Raw genomic sequence first — 17,086 nt, 5'->3', positions numbered from 1 at the left:
ATTTAGACAGTATACCACATCTACTTCTTTGAATGTAATTCTCATGAACAGATAAAAGTATTCGATATAAAGCCTAAGGAATGATCGTAAAATGCTCCTAACCTTCTAATTCTCTCTTCGTTCCTCCTTCTTTTCCACATTTCACGCTGACGGTTTTGACGACAACATAAATTCAATTTTTGCGTTCGATATCAACAGATTCTTTTCCTCAGACGGCGACAATCTGCCAAGAGTTTTGAAGAATAAATTTTCAAGGGGTTGATCTTACGATGATATTGGTGCATGCAATCAAGATAACCAGAATATCGTTCATTTTATAAACGATAATGTGTTTGAACCATGTTAAATTATTTCCAGTTGTACCTTTTGCATCTAGTGTAATATGGAGCATCTGTATTTTCTTTCTGAACACCATAATTCGGGTGATATTAAGCCATTTCAAGGAGGCTTTAACAAAACTAACCCTCGCCTTGCACCGCGGTCACAAGTTGGCAGTTTGGTGGGCAGAATGTCTTCAGTAAAAGCGTTTCTTCGCTTCCTTAACGACCGAAATGACGACCCAGGCGACTTGCTTTTAGCCGTTAGTCTGATCGACTTATTTGGGTTCCCCTTCGAAGAAATTTTTTTCTGGTTTCTTGCGTCGTTAAAATTTATCGCTTGCTCATCTTGGGGCGAGGTAGGAATTTTTATCTGTACTAATTGAATTGTCACGAGCGTTGGGAATCGTGTCTTAAAAAAATAAAATCATTGCCATATCATGCGGCGATGACTATATACTGATATGAACAGTAAAGCTATTTCTAATTGATTTAATGCATATAAAATGCTGAAATAGAAATATTATAAGCGGTATAATAATTCGATTCTTGTAATAATTCTTGTAAGAAAAAAAAATGTTTTTTTTTTGCCAAAATAGTTGTTATTCTTATAATGCAATCAATTAACTGCATTACCTGAAAACGATTTTCCAATTAATAGTTTTAGATCGATTCATTAATTTTACGTATATTGTAGTTTAAAATATTTAACTGATCAATATAGAAGGTTTAATCGATCAATGATTTGCAGTTTAGTGTCAGCCACGCACAACACCAACGCCAAGCCAGCCGCCAACTCTGAAATGGATAAAAAATGCAGTCGTAGATTTTGATTATGGCAGAAAAAATCAGGCACATCATTTCCAAGGGCAATTCCCAATATCGACCTGTGGATTTAAGACAGGTTCTTAATATATTTTATTGACCGTAAAGTAAACGCAATCTTTTAGCTTACCTAATGCAATAACATTCAATGCTTGCGTTTTTCCCCACTTGTCTCTTAATTGACTAAATGCACTTGATGTCTGGACGTCTAAATACGTGCGGCTTTGTACTAATTTTTGATAGTTTGAAAATTTTGAAATATGACAACAAGATGAAAATTAGCGAGATATAAAGGAAGAAAAATATTTTCGCGATGAAAATTTTCTCTCTATCTTCTCAAAATTAAAAACGTTCACACGTTCAGGAGCATCCAATGTTCGCAAATGACATCGATTCGACCCTCCTTTAACGTCTAATTAGATTGATATGGCAAAGCAATCATATTTTAACTCTTGATTATTTACAAAAATATATTCAGAGTCATGTATCATATATAGAGTTGACTTTTTGAACTCTTTGCGTTGCTTTTCTGAGACATTAGAAGAATTGCTTTGCAAAATTTCAGTTTACGGACTTACCGATGACTCCAACATGATTACAATTAACGATCTACCACTTAAAGCAGGTGTTGTGTGTCGAAGAATGTTCTACTCCCCTTTGCTAACTTTAATATGTATTGGTGTAAATACCTCCATGTTCAACTATAATACCCACGTGGCTATAAGCAAGCTATTTAATCACCCTCATGATTTTTACCGACTTAAATGCCCGTTGCTAAACAGCCATTCACTTGTGGTAAAATTCTCTTCACCTCAAAACAGATCCTCGAGAGTCACCCCTGCGAAGCGTGCGAGATATTTTTGTCTTCTTCATTCAGTGCCTCACCCTCGTCTATTATGTTGTGCAATTGTGTTGGTAAAAATCGTCCCGTCGTGTGCTTCTTTGTGGATAATAAAAATAAGATAATCAAGGGCGTCGGAATGATACATCCAAATAAGATCATAGCTCGTGTTTTTTTACGTATATTGTTGGAGTTGAAAGGAAGACGGGCTATAGGATTTTTGAAGACGTCTGGGAGGGTTTGTTAACACAAACCAAAAGAGTTTTTTTTTGCTAATAGTGATTTGATTATAAAGGATAACCTTGCAATTTTGCGATGAAAGGTTGATAGACTACACATTCCGTAGAAAATGAGTATGACGGTTTTCTTATCCATATTGCATAATGATATTTCCTTGAAATGAATACTTTATTATGTACATTTATTGTTGATTGTTGCACAATTCATCGAATATCAGATATACAAAAATCTGAAATTTATCTAATAACTTTTTTAATTTGCGATAGGCCTACAAATTAGTTTTCCGGAATATCTTCTCCATTTTCGTAGATCGTACGGACCAGAATGGTATATTCTAAAATTCCCGGCAAGGAGTGAAGGACAATTTTCCCTACATTATATGACACATTCATTCATTTTTCTCTTAGATAAATGATTTTCATTTGACAGTATATTTCTTTCGCCCAAATATCCATTTCACTTAAATTCCTGTTTAATTCAAAACGCGAGTAATATTGCATTAATACTTATTTTGCTATGCAGTAATACGTATTTTGCTATGCAGTAATACGTATTTTGCTATACAGTAATACGTATTTTGCTATGCAGTACTACATGTGCTTCCAAATCATCCGATTTTTTCAGCCTGTTTGTTGCAGTTTCACCCGCATCTCCGCCCCTCGTGTAGAGGCTGGCTACATGCGCGATGGTTCGCACGCCACTTTTTGCAAAATTTAGGTTTTGGCATAAAAAGGCCTGAGCCTCGGCGCCTCATAGAAAATGGGAAATGGTAAATTTTGAGCAATTCCTCAATAGTTTGGAATAGCGTACGAGGGATACAATGAAGGACTCAGAGCAGAAATTTATTTCAGTTATTATATATTAATTGTATACTATGTTCGAGCATCGGGAATGAGATTTTTGTTAACTTCGATTTAATTTCTCTAGTCAAATCAAACTAAAAAAACAACTGTAGGTTTAATTTCCGTGCTAGTATAGCGTCAATTGTTTATTTTGCCATTTTAATATTTGTATCGAGGCTGTAGCACGTCCATTAAAAAGTTATAAAATTATTCATAGTGTAAATGGGCTCGAAACGCCTATTACGTTTTCTCATTTATTCTCTTTTTTTTTATTTAATCTGACTATCACGCATGCCTCTAAGTTGTCGATTTTATAGTGATAGATCGAATTTACTCTAAAAATGTTTTCCTAAACATTCTATTGAGTAAGTCTTTCAATTTTAATTTTGTCCAGCATACACAGTCACAATTCTAGCTGGAAAAAGAATTCAATTCAACAGTTTTCCCCAAAGAGTGGAGAACCTTTTTCCTACTCCATTGCTTTGATAGGCGAAGGAAAAATGTCTTTAACATTTATTTTCTAAACGCAACTCTGAGCAAACAAATCGACCTTGAAAGAAAATTAAAAGAAACGATTATATCGTGGGAATTGCATCGCATTTATTTGGTGATATTGCATTTCTTAAGAAAATTTCGATGACATTCGTGTTTGTTTATTCAAAATTACCTTTTCTCTCAAGCTGCGCATCTAAACCCCAAAAAATCAATTCAATTAACATTTACAGACTGCTCTCTGATGCTGACATTTTTCAGCCCTGCATAGCCTACATGTAATTAATAAATTTTACATATGTTGTGGTGACTATGGAATTCCTGTCCCTAATTGGCTTCCATAAAGTGTATTCCATATCGCCTCGAAAATTTAAAATTAAGTACAAAAAAATAAATTAAATTTAAATTTTTCAACAAAACCAGAATGATTGCCCCTGTTATAAACGAGAATATTTTCCTCTTGGATTCTGCTCATTCTCAACCTAATTGTGCACATATTTAAATTTGAACCATATTTACGTTTTTGAAGCACCTCTTGATACGGCATGGCTCCTACAAGTAAAATATTTTAAATTAAAAATTCTTACAAATATTTAATTTTCCTGAAAAAAATATTCATGCACTCGTAATTGGAATTTATTTACATGTGTTGGGCTGTTTGTTTGACATTAGACGCCTCATTTGTTCGGTAATGATGATGTGCTTAAGAATTCCAAGATTTTTTTCCGACAAAATACATTCTTCAGAATTGCAATTGTTTCGGTGTCAGACTTAGAAACTGAATCATATTTCTAAAGCTGAAAATAAGTAATGTACTGCGATTTTATTAATTATGTGATCTAGATAAATTGTTGATTATAAATAATAAATAATATTTCATATAGATAATTAATTTTTGAATGAACGAATGAATGAATAATGAATGAATCTCTAGAAACCAGCATTTAATAACCAAGATGATTCTCTCAAACAAAATCTTTATAAACGACATTCAAGTCAAAATCTGCCTATTTTAAACAATAATTCAAGCAAAATATTTATAATTTCAAGACAAGCTTATAGGCATAGAAATAATTCTATAATATTAACATATGACAAAAAATATTTTAGTAAATTTTTGAATGATTTATTAAATTTTTTGAATGATATTACAAAAAATATTGTAATAAATTTTTGAATGATTTAATAAATTTTTAAATGATATGACAAAAAATATTTTAGTAATTTTTATAATGATTTAGTAAATTTTTGAATGATATGACAAGAAATATTTTAGAAAATTTTTGAATGATTTATTAAATTTTTGAATGATATGACAAAAAATATTTTAGTAAATTTTATAATCATTTAATAAATTTTTGAATGATTTAGTAGATTTTTGGACGATTTAGTAAATTTTTAATGATATGACAAAAATATTTTAGTAAATATTTAAATGATTTTGGGTAAATGAAGAGAATTCAGCCGCCGCTCTCAGCCTCCGCCGATCTTTACCCCCGCCTCGTGTAGGCCGCGCAGCTCAGCCGTCGGCGACATGTACTAGGCTCGGCTGCGTACAACGGGACTCCTTCAATACAAACTATGATAATTAACTCAAAATTAACCGTCTTAAATTCAAATTGTTATTTGATGTGTATTTACTCCATAAATTATTGTATTAGAGTCATACGTATCCATTTATACAAATTTTTAAAGAAGCGTCTTAAATGTCCTGAATTGCATTTAAGTTGAAACACATTCGGAACACTTTAGACACAAAATATATACATTTTTGTGTCATTTAATTATACGAAAATTAGACATGAATACAATAATAAATATCCGCGTGAATGATTGAATGAAATTTTTGGTCTTCAGGCCCAATTATCATCTGATGCTAGAGCATATTTTCTCCTCCCATTCAACAGCGATGTTATTTTCCGTTGATAATGAAATAAATATTGGCTTCTTTGAATTGCCTCAATTGAATGAAATGAGTTGTTTCGGAAACTTGAATTGTTACATTGAACATAACCTCAATTGTTGTTGAGGTTATGTTAATTGAAACATAATTTTTAAAAATTTTTAATTATAATTTTCAAGAATTTTTAAAATAACTTTAAAAAATTGTAAATATAATTTTCAAAATTTTTCTACTGTGGGTTTAATTGGGTAATTTTACTCCAAATATTTTATTCCAAATTTAATCGGGTAATTTTACTCGAAGATGATAATTTCTTCAACTCTGAAAATATTTACTTCCTTAAGCAAGAAATTTTTGTGTACAAACTAAAATTACAAAACAAACACAGTGTAATGAATTTTTCGTTTGAGACAATAATTTCATTAGATGTTTTTCTAAAATTATCATGGTTATCTCAAGTTATAATCAAAATTGCTTAAGATATTCTAACGTGATTGATAAATTCACTTAATTTTGATGGAATAATTCAAATAAAAGCGTTATGCAGTCCCTTTCAATACACAGCATCGAGACTTATAGGGAAAACTCAAGAAAATGACTACATGCATCATTTGTCTCTCAAGCATCTGCATGAGAAGATCATTGCAATAAATAATTAGGCTTAAAGGAGTCTAAGAAAGGTTTGATGGTCAAGGAATTCATGAATAGTTTACAGAATAAGTTTGCCATTACGTCTGGTCACATAAATTCAGGTATATGATTAAGGCGAATAATAATTATCTGCTCTTCAATGAAATATAGTTATTTATTTATAACCATCGCTTCTGTCAGTTTATTACATATTTCCTGTTACATGTAGCCATTTATTTTAAGCCGTTGGTCATGATAAATTCTTCAATAATATGTTCAAATGTCTTGAGAGGAAATAATACGTTATTGATCGTTTATGTAACAATTAATTAGATCGGAATAGTGATTAATAAAATAACTTGATGTTATGCAATAAGAATATTGTGAACATTAAAAGAATGCTCACAAAATTATAAGCCAACTTCACCGTTTCTTTGAAAATGCATTGGCATGACTAAATATCGCACTCTACATTTTTTTTTAAATGAAGCTTCCATTAATTGACATCAGTTATAACGAAAAATTACTAAGTAAACTTTTTAAAAAAAAATTTAATTTACGACAAAAATTTAATTTCGAGAATAATAAAACAAGCTTTGGCTTCTTCTGAACAGACTATTGTACAAATTCATTTCACATGAATGGTTTCATCAATTGATGTCATGGTCAATAGATTGATAGGTTATGACACCAACGAATTTTAACGTCATTAGAAAATTTAAATGTTTTTTAATTGAGGTCCTTTTAATAATTTCTAGTGCTTATTTACCTAAATATTTAGCTTTGATCGAATGAGATTTATGGAGTACGAAAAATCAATGAATAATTATTCTCACTGATGACAAAAGAATGAAAAATGGAAAAATCCGTAAAAAAGTATAACTTATAGACAAAAATCCGGTTTTAATTTCTAAGCTGTAAATAAAAATAAAAATATCGCCTCAATGATTAGAAAATTTGGGATTGGCACTGATGAGGAAATTCAAACAACACAAACAGAACAGAAGAAGCAATTCCTGTAAGGCTGCAAATCCTTATTGAAAATAAAGAAAAGCGGTATTAGAACTGAAAACCTATATTTAAAGCACGGAAAGTATGTTCATCAAACGTGTGAGAATTCAAACAGGAAACTCTTCCATAAGAATGACATTCAATCAAATTGGATAAAAAAATTTATTAGAAATTTAAATAATAATAACAAATTATTATAAATAAATAAAAATAAAATAAATAGAATAAAAAAATAAATAAATACAATTATTAGAGAATCCGACAGAGAAATTGTACGAAAATAAATTTACAGCAATTTTAAGTCACTCATAATAATTATTAATACGAAACTGGTGGAGTATTAAATGAGATAAAATTATTAGAAAATCTGAGAGAAAAATTTCTTAAAAATAAATTTATGTCAGTTATAAGCCACTCTTACATAATAACTAATATGGATCTGGTGGAGTATGCGGATATAGAGCTGGAAAAGAACCCGCCAGAACTGGAGACAGGTTGTCTTGCATGTTTGACAACAAGCAGTTAGGCAAGCCAAGCCGACCGAAGCATGTGGCAATACTGATGTGGCAATATTTTTTCCCAGTAAGCAAGCTTCCCACGCAGGCAAAAGCTCTTATACTTGGCTGCCGTGGTCGCGAATTCTTCTGATTGACCATTCCAACCGACGGCAAACTTTTTACAAGACGACTTGCTTTCGCAAATTTTTTCTAGCTTTACCCAACTCGAGGATTTGAATGCAGTAGCTCGTAGTTTAACGGTAAGGCGAACCGCAAAAACTAAAAGTGAATATTTTCGTTATGCTTTCGAGATTGTTGCATAGATCGCTTAGAATCGTTTCCTACGCAATCTATAGTGGCTTTGAAAACAGTTTAGAATAAGTGTGGTTCCTTAGTATGACCTGTCGGTGATCTGTATTAAGGTTTTCATAATTGATAGATTTTATGATGCACTATCAACCATCACTTTTTGGCTAATGTAGATAATGTATATCCATTTTCACAAGCATAAATGTTTGAATTAGCAACCATATTTATTTGTTAGAAATAGAATTTATAATAATTTAGAACTTTTATATACCTTCGTCCATCAATATGCTCATCTTTCTCGACTTGCAGCCTATTTATATAATTCATGGCCAATTTTGCATTCTATGTTTCTACAATTATATATTTTATTTATTTTTCAATTTCTTGCTATTCCACTACCCTTGTCTCCCCTCCCTTCTTCCCTCGCGCTCTTAGAAAGCATGCGGTTTCTCTCCCCCTTGGTTGTTTGTGGGCAGCTTCTGATTTGATTTGCTGCGGGTTACAGTTTTATTTAGTTTGCCCGAGCCGAGGGGAGATGCAAAAAGATGTTGACGGTCTAAAGTAAACGAAGTGTGTGGAAAAATGATAAAGTTACGAGGCGGTGACGATAAATGGTGCAGGGAGAGAGAAGGAAACCAAGTGACCATATGGGGCAATGATCCATAATATAAGTGCAATTTTCGATCGAATTTGACCAATGCGGGTTGGTTCGGTCAGTGCAAAAATAAGTTAAGTGTGAAATAATAGTCAAATACTTCAAAATTTATCTTCAATTTGCATAATTGAAAAAAATAAAGACTTACAAATTGCTCCTTAATGGTCTTACAATAAATTGAGCGTTTTCTGGCTATTTGATGCATACATTCCTAGCTATTCCTTGGTCATAGTTTTTCCTGGTGGACAGTAAAAAATATAGGCGTGATGGCAGCCTAATTAAGTACAGTTAAACTCAAAATGCGCACGAGAATTGCATAGGTATTTATAATGCAATTTTACAGCCATTCAGGTACAGAGTTAAATTAATATTTCATACTGGCGTACATTACCTCAATATATTTCGACAGAGAATCAAATGCAAAGACATTCTGATTACGCAGGTTTAAATAGGGTAATTATATCTGTAAGAGTTTTAACTAATGTATTTCTCACTTATGATGTTGAGTACCTAATAGAAAAGTGGCTTTCGGAGTGTTTACACAAAACTTGTATAGAATGGGAATAATTTTAAAATTTTCCCGTTTTTATACTGAAATTCAGCAATAGATTAAATATCTAATTGCTGATTATTTGCATTTATATTCCCTTGTTTCATAGTTCAAAGGAGAAATGGGTTCAAAGCCTAATAAACTCATCAAATATTTCTCAGATTTCCTCCTAAGATCCCTCAGAATTTATAGCAGAATCCAAGGGTTGCTGCAAACCCTCGGCCGTAACACGAACGAGGGGAAAGGCGAGCCCAGGATCTGCTATCGATCTGCTTCAAATCTGCGTACGTTTACCCTCACTGCCTTACCCTCACCCTTTGCCCACCCATACTGCGTTCATTTTCTGCATCATTATCTCTTTCTATGTTTGCATCCTTATTCCATCTCTAGCATTACCAATTTTTTATTCGTTCTTTAAAAATCTCATTATTTCTGTATTATTTTCTAATTATAATATTTTAAATTCAAAGGCTGATTTTTGTTCGTTTATATAGCTTCATGTCTATTTGTATTTCCCTCAGTTTTACACAATGATTGCATTCATTTTATTCTATTTCATTTCTCTTCCACTAGCCATCCTTATTTTCCTTCTCGTCTTGCACATCTCTCTCCCTCCTCCATTACTGTGATCATCAATGTTCCTCACAGCTTCCGTCCTCCTTCAACTCATCCTGCTTCCCACTATCTTTATTGATGTTCTTCGATTATTTCTTAAACCGCTTACACCTCAGCGCATCATAGTTCAGCTTAAGTTCTCTTTCTGTCGCTTTTATTTTGTTTTCAAGTTACTTATACTTATATTGAAAGTGAGCTGCAACCATAACTGTGGTGCGTCAGCTGCAACCATAACTGGTGGTGCGTCAGCTGCAACCGTAAATGATGGTGCGTTGGCTGCAACCATAACTGATGGTGCGTCAGCTGCAACCATAACTGGTGGTGCGTCTGCAGCTGCAACCATAACTGGTGGTGCGTCAGCTGCAACCATAACTGGTGGAGCGTCAGCTGCAACCATAACTGGTGGTGCGTCAGCTGCAACCATAACTGGTGGTGCGTCAGCTGCAACCATAACTGGTGGTGCGTCTGCTGCAACCATAACTGGTGGTGCGTCTGCTGCAACCATAACTGGTAGTGCGTCAGCTGCAACCATAACTGGTGCTGCGTCAGCTGCAACCATAACCGGTGCAGCGTCAGCTGCAACCATAACTGGTGGTGCGATTGCAGCCATTACAAAATAATTGCTGATGCGACAGAAGTAATTTTAACTCCTAATGTGCTAGCCGTGATTTTAACTGCAAAGCCATCACCAGCAACTGTAACTGCCGTGCCTGCGCAGCTGCAGCTTCATCCGTCACCGCAGCGGCAGCTCCTGCACTCGACACAAAAAAGTCAAATTAGATTCCGTGAGCAAAAGTTGGAGGCGCCACCACGAAAATTTGACAGACATTTTCGAGAGTGCTTGGCTTGAGCCAAGAGGTGGAGGGTAAGTGGAGAGGTGGAGGGTAAGTGGAGAGGTGGAGGGTAAGTGGAGAGGTGGAGGGTATGTGGAGAGGTGGAGGGCAAGTGGAGAGGTGGAGGGTAAGTGGAGAGGTGGAGGGTATGTGGAGAGGTGGAGGGCAAGTGGAGAGGTGGAGGGTAAGTGGAGAGGTGGAGGGTGGGTGGAGAGGTGAAGGGAAAGTGGCGAGGTGGAGGGTAAGTGGAGAGGTGGAGGGTAAGTGGAGAGGTGGAGGGTAAGTGGAAAGTTAGAGGGAAAGTGGAGAGGTTGAATTGGGAAATAGAAAGGTGGAAGGCAAGCGGATAGTTGGAGGGTAAGTGGGGAGGAGGGATGAGGAGGTGGGAGCTGGATAGGATGTGGATAGGTGCATGAAATGAGGAAGTGGGTGGTAAATGGAAAAGGAGATTGTCGAACAAAAAGATGGAATGGGATTGAAAGATATGGGATGGAAAATGGTGGATATATAAGAAAATGCAGCTAAGAAGTTCAAACTATACGTTAAGAATAGCAATAGAGGTCGAAGACAAGCGGCGATAATTAGGGTTATGGAATGGGAATGTTGAGTGAAGACACTGAAAAATAAATAGTGAAGTGAATACTGAGTGGAGAAGGGAAATGAAAAGGAAGTTGTCCGGAATTGAGAAGATAAATGGGCAATGGAAAGGATGAAATGCAGTAAGGGTAGAGAGGAGGAATTTACTGAACATAATTAATCCTTATATTATATTGCCTAGCATTTGTGATGCATTTTATCTATTACTATTACTTGTAATATTACATGTAATATTACTTGTTTAGTTTGACATACCATAATTGCACTGTACGTTTCCCCCTTTCTTCTGCGTACAATTTATTACTTTTTAGTTCCTCTTGTTTCTATTTTTCATATTTTTGCCTCTTGTCTATTTCTTTCTTTTAGTCCCTCATTTCTGGCTCACTATTCTTCCCTAATTACTCATAAATCACCTGTTCATTATTAATTCATGAATCGTTCCTCATTCTTGTTCGAGGTTATCTCCCCTCTTCTCAATATACTTAATTTCCATCGCCTATCCTTCACTCCCGTAAACCTTGACGTCCCTCTCTTCCCTCACTTCCCTCGGCTCCCTCACTTCCCTCATTTCCCTCACTTCCCTCACTTCCCTCAGTTCCCTCACTTCCCTCACTTCCCTCACTTCCCTCACTTCCCTCACTTCCCTCACTTCCCTCACTTCCCTCACTTCCCTCACTTCCCTCGCTTCCCTCACTTCCCTCGGCTCTCCCTCATTTGCCTGATCTTCATCCTCGTCGCTGTCGAGGGTCGATAACTGCTGGCTTGGTCGGCCATTTTGTTCCCCTCATCTCAACAGCCCTCGCGACTTATTTCTTTATTATCCTTCCCTTAGAGCTTTCTCCGTTCCCTCAGATAAGGAAGGAAGGAAGTGCGAAAGATCTAAAAATCATCTTGTTAAGACTCGCAAGAATCGAATGAAAATTTAACTTTTAAATTTAACTTTTTAACTAAATAAATTGTAGGAAGTTCTGAAAAATAGGAATATTAGGAAGTTCAGAAAAATATTATGAACAATTCATCATCAGAAATACTGGCGAATACAACTGAGTTGATTGTTTTTGATGCTCAGTTGCTTGTCAGTTGATACATTGTGATGCGTTGTCACTCAGATGCAGAGACTATTGGAGAAAAAATTGGCTTGAAAACATTTGCTTTTATGAAAATCTGTTGTTCAGTGAGCAGAGAAAAAATGTTGCTGAAAAGTAAGTACTCGTAGAAATCATCAAAATCATCGGCAATCACCACTCAGAAGTCAATCATTTGCCAGCGATTCACATGCGGTCAAAATTTATAAAATTTCATCTCTGAACCTCTTGACCAATTTTAAAACGCATTTCAGAAACTGGTTTTATAGTCCACTCGTATATTTTGTAGATGAAAATTATTTAATTTATTATGTGGCAAATTTTCATTATTTCTAATTTTATTATTATCCTGAATCGAGTTATCCTTAATCCCGTTGTGTATAGCTGTAAGTCATACGAGTATATATATATCCATCCTTCTTCACTTCTTTTCTGAAACTAAACTAAATAACTAAATATGAAACTAAAATCCAACATTCTGAACATATTCTACTCCAATTATCCCACTATTCTCACTATTCCAACTATTCTGCACTATATATTTTCGGCGAATAAGACACAAACAGACTAAATAGCTCCGTGTACAATGTACACGACTCATGTAGCACCGTGTACACGACTAGTGCAGCACCGTGTACACGACTAGTGCAGCACCGTGTACACGACTCATGCAGCACCGTGTACACGACTAGTGCAGCTCTAGTGCAGCACCGTGTACACGACTAGTGCAGCACCGTGTACACGACTAGTGCAGCACCGTGTACACGACTAGTGGAGCGTCATGCTCCAGTTGGAGCAAGATCTCCATTTGAGGATTAAATCCAATAGAGCTCGGAGCATTAGGTTGCCTCGAGCACAAATCCTATTAGGATCTTCGCTGCCTGTAACCTCGGGACTGACTTTACCGCATTGTGCTACAGTAGCTTGACTTCACCTGCGACATTCATGCACGATCTGCTCTATTTTAGTGCATGTGGCAATGACTTGAAATTACTCTCAAGATATTATTACTTTTTAGTTTTCCTATTGAATTGCTTTAAAGAGTATAATAATAATTATTCTGGATCATTATAACATGAATTTATTTCCAAATTCTGTATTTTCCATGAAATAAAATGAGTTTTTTACCCTAAACTGTTGGAAAATATTACACTGATAATATTTTTTATGAGACTGAGAATATAAAAAGCTGAAATGGTATAGTGACATAAATTATATTTATATCCTGCTTTAAACACATCAATGTGCAGGGTTCAAAGAGAAACTGCCTCTTGCTCGAAAGTTACTCTTAGATGTTACCCTGAATGTTACCCTGAATTTTACCTTGATTTTAATCGAGCCTGATTGTATGTGCAGTGAAATCCTTTGCCTATAGCGATGCCATTGCGCGTTTGCTGCAGCTTTTACACATACAACCCCTGCCTGATATTCAATGCTCAATCAGCCTTAAAATTATCGTACTATAAGTGGCAGCCATAGATTAATTATTAACAGATACCAGCTGTCAATCATACAGATGGAAAGAATACTCAATTTTCCTACTAGTATTTCGGCTTCAAATGAAAGGTATTATTAATGACTGTGTCAAGGTATTAAATATTTATACGCTCAACTTCAACGAATATTTAAGCTGGAAGAACGATCACCGTACTAGAAAATGCTAGACTTGCGGCTTCATGAACTATTTTCAGTCTCAATTTCCGTCGGAAACTGAACATTTTTGTCTAAGTAAAATTGAAGTGCTCTATCAATTATCGTCCATGATTATTTATTCTTCGAAACAAAATTTTTTCTCGTCGGCATCAATACGTTTGAAAATAGTAATAATAAATAGTCTACAAGCACATACCAAGAAAATTTTCTCCATAAGATAACAATTTATAGACACAACATGTATATTTGCTCAACTTCATCGGAATTATCAAGAAAAAACAATGTTTCGGAGAGATTTCAGCTTATGCCGTCAGATGTCGCCACAGTTCACGCAGAAATAGTGGTTTAAAAAATATTTACAAGAATAGTTGTGGTTCTTGCTCTCGTGCATGTGTTTTTGACGTATAAATTATAGTGCAATACTAAAAATTTTTGAATGGTTCGTAAAATTTCGTCAACTGTTGGTCAAGTAAATTCTAACATTGTTATCCCATCATACTTTTTATAGTTAAGCATATATTGTTATAGTTAAGCGTATTAGAAGGATTGGAAGTTTTCAACCAATGATCTATAGCACTGCCTTCCATCAGAAACAGAAGTACAGCGAACGGAAGACAATGTGAAGATGCGGGCGAAAAGTACGAGAGGGGAATGGCGTGTTTTGAGGGGTAGCGAGGGGAAATTTTCAAGCAAGTGATGGGTGTTTGGGGAGTTAAATTTTGCATCCCCTGCGCAGGCCTGAAAGCTGGAGGAGGAGCGTGAAAGGGGCAGTGAGTAACTCCGGACGTTTGAGGATATTTTGGGGAGGAACGGAACAATTTTTTGAGGGAATAGTGAATGTTCATGCGCGTCATTACCTAGATTGCTCATTGAATTCACTCAAATTCCAGGGGCTGATCCAAAATACTTTCTTGCATTCAACAGTGACTCAAAATCTGGATGAATGTGCAAGAGTGCATTCTAAAGAGCCTTGAATTTCTTGAAATTTTACTTATTTAACAAAAATATTGAAGTCTGTAATTTCAAGATAACTATCATAGCCGCACGTAGCGAATAAGGTGACCAGAGACAACGGGACCAGCGCATGAGGTGGACAGAGACATCGAGGCCAGCGTATGAGGTGGCCAGAGACATCGAGGCCAGCGCATGAGGTGGTCTGAGACATCGGGACCAACGCATGAGGTGGTCTGAGACATCGAGGCCAGCGCATGAGGTGGTCAGAGACATAGGGACCAGCGCATGAGGTGGTCAGAGGCATCGAGACCAGCACATGAGGTGGTCAGAGACATCGGGACCAGCGCATGAGGTGGTCAGAGACATCGAGATCAGCACATGAGGTGGCCAGAGCCATCGGGACCAGCGCATGAGGCGGTCAGAGACATCGGGACCAGCACATGAGGTGGTCAGAGACATCGGGACCAGCGCATGAGGTGGTCAGAGACATAGGGACCAGCGCATGAGGCTGTCTCTTATACACATCTAGATGTGTATAAGAGACAGGTGCACCGTGTACACGACTAGTGCAGCACCGTGTACACGACTAGTGCAGCACCTGTCTCTTATACACATCTAGATGTGTATAAGAGACAGGTGGAGCGTCAGCTGCAACCATAACTGGTGGTGCGTCAGCTGCAACCATAACTGGTGGTGCGTTGGCTGCAACCATAACTGATGGTGCGTCAGCTGCAACCATAACTGGTGGTGCGTCTGCAGCTGCAACCATAACTGGTGGTGCGTCAGCTGCAACCATAACTGGTGGAGCGTCAGCTGCAACCATAACTGGTGGAGCGACAGCTGCAACCATAACTGGTGGTGCGTCAGCTGCAACCATAACTGGTGGTGCGTCTGCAGCTGCAACCACAACTGGTGGTGCGTCAGCTGCAACCATAACTGGTGGAGCGTCAGCTGCAACCATAACTGGTGGAGCGTCATCTGCAACCGTAAATGATGGTGCGTTGGCTGCAACCATAACTGGTGGAGCGACAGCAGCAACCATAACTGGTGGTGCGTCGGCTGCAACCATAACTGGTGGAGCGTCAGCAGCAACCATAACTGGTGGTGCGTCAGCAGCAACCATAACTGGTGGTGCGTCTGCAGCAACCATAACTGGTGGAGCGACAGCTGCAACCATAACTGGTGTTGCGTCGGCTGCAACCATAACTGGCGGAGCGTCAGCAGCAACCACAACTGGTGGTGCGTCGGCTGCAACCATAACTGGTGGAGCGTCAGCAGCAACCATAACTGGTGGAGCGACAGCTGCAACCATAACTGGTGGTGCGTCTGCAGCAACCATAACTGGTGGTGCGTCAGCTGCAACCATAACTGGTGGTGCGTCAGCTGCAACCATAACTGGTGGTGCTGTCTCTTATACACATCTAGATGTGTATAAGAGACAGCGTCGCAACCATAACTGGTGGTGCGTCAGCTGCAACCATAACTGGTGGTGCGTCAGCTGCAACCATAACTGTGGTGCGTCAGCTGCAACCATAACTGGTGGTGCGTCTGCTGCAACCATAACTGGTGGTGCGTCTGCTGCAACCATAACTGGTAGTGCGTCAGCTGCAACCATAACTGGTGCTGCGTCAGCTGCAACCATAACCGGTGCAGCGTCAGCTGCAACCATAACTGGTGGTGCGATTGCAGCCATTACAAAATAATTGCTGATGCGACAGAAGTAATTTTAACTCCTAATGTGCTAGCCGTGATTTTAACTGCAAAGCCATCACCAGCAACTGTAACTGCCGTGCCTGCGCAGCTGCAGCTTCATCCGTCACCGCAGCGGCAGCTCCTGCACTCGACACAAAAAAGTCAAATTAGATTCCGTGAGCAAAAGTTGGAGGCGCCACCACGAAAATTTGACAGACATTTTCGAGAGTGCTTGGCTTGAGCCAAGAGGTGGAGGGTAAGTGGAGAGGTGGAGGGTAAGTGGAGAGGTGGAGGGTAAGTGGAGAGGTGGAGGGTATGTGGAGAGGTGGAGGGCAAGTGGAGAGGTGGAGGGTAAGTGGAGAGGTGGAGGGTATGTGGAGAGGTGGAGGGCAAGTGGAGAGGTGGAGGGTAAGTGGAGAGGTGGAGGGTGGGTGGAGAGGTGAAGGGAAAGTGGCGAGGTGGAGGGTAAGTGGAGAGGTGGAGGGTAAGTGGAGAGGTGGAGGGTAAGTTAGGGACCAGCGCATGAGGTGGCCAGAGACATCGGG

The 17,086-nt window shown here is 37.6% G+C and overlaps 1 protein-coding gene across 1 annotated transcript in view; it reads left to right on the top strand.

Annotated features, from left to right (window-relative positions):
* The window catches only part of LOC108671075 (uncharacterized transmembrane protein DDB_G0289901-like), a 52,889-nt gene extending 36,337 nt beyond the window's left edge, over window positions 1-16,552 (top strand). Inside the window, exon 3 of the mRNA XM_018158556.1 lies at window positions 15,486-16,552. Within this exon, the coding sequence (XP_018014045.1) occupies window positions 15,486-16,552 (1,067 nt within the window). The remainder of the gene's footprint in view (window positions 1-15,485) is intronic.
* The last annotated feature ends 534 nt before the right edge of the window (window positions 16,553-17,086 follow it).

This window comes from Hyalella azteca, unplaced genomic scaffold, assembly GCF_000764305.2.
Source record: "Hyalella azteca isolate HAZT.00-mixed unplaced genomic scaffold, Hazt_2.0.2 contig7784, whole genome shotgun sequence".
NCBI lineage: Eukaryota > Metazoa > Arthropoda > Malacostraca > Amphipoda > Hyalellidae > Hyalella > Hyalella azteca.
Note: the sequence above shows the minus strand (reverse complement) of the source record. Positions and strands in the feature narration are given on the sequence as shown.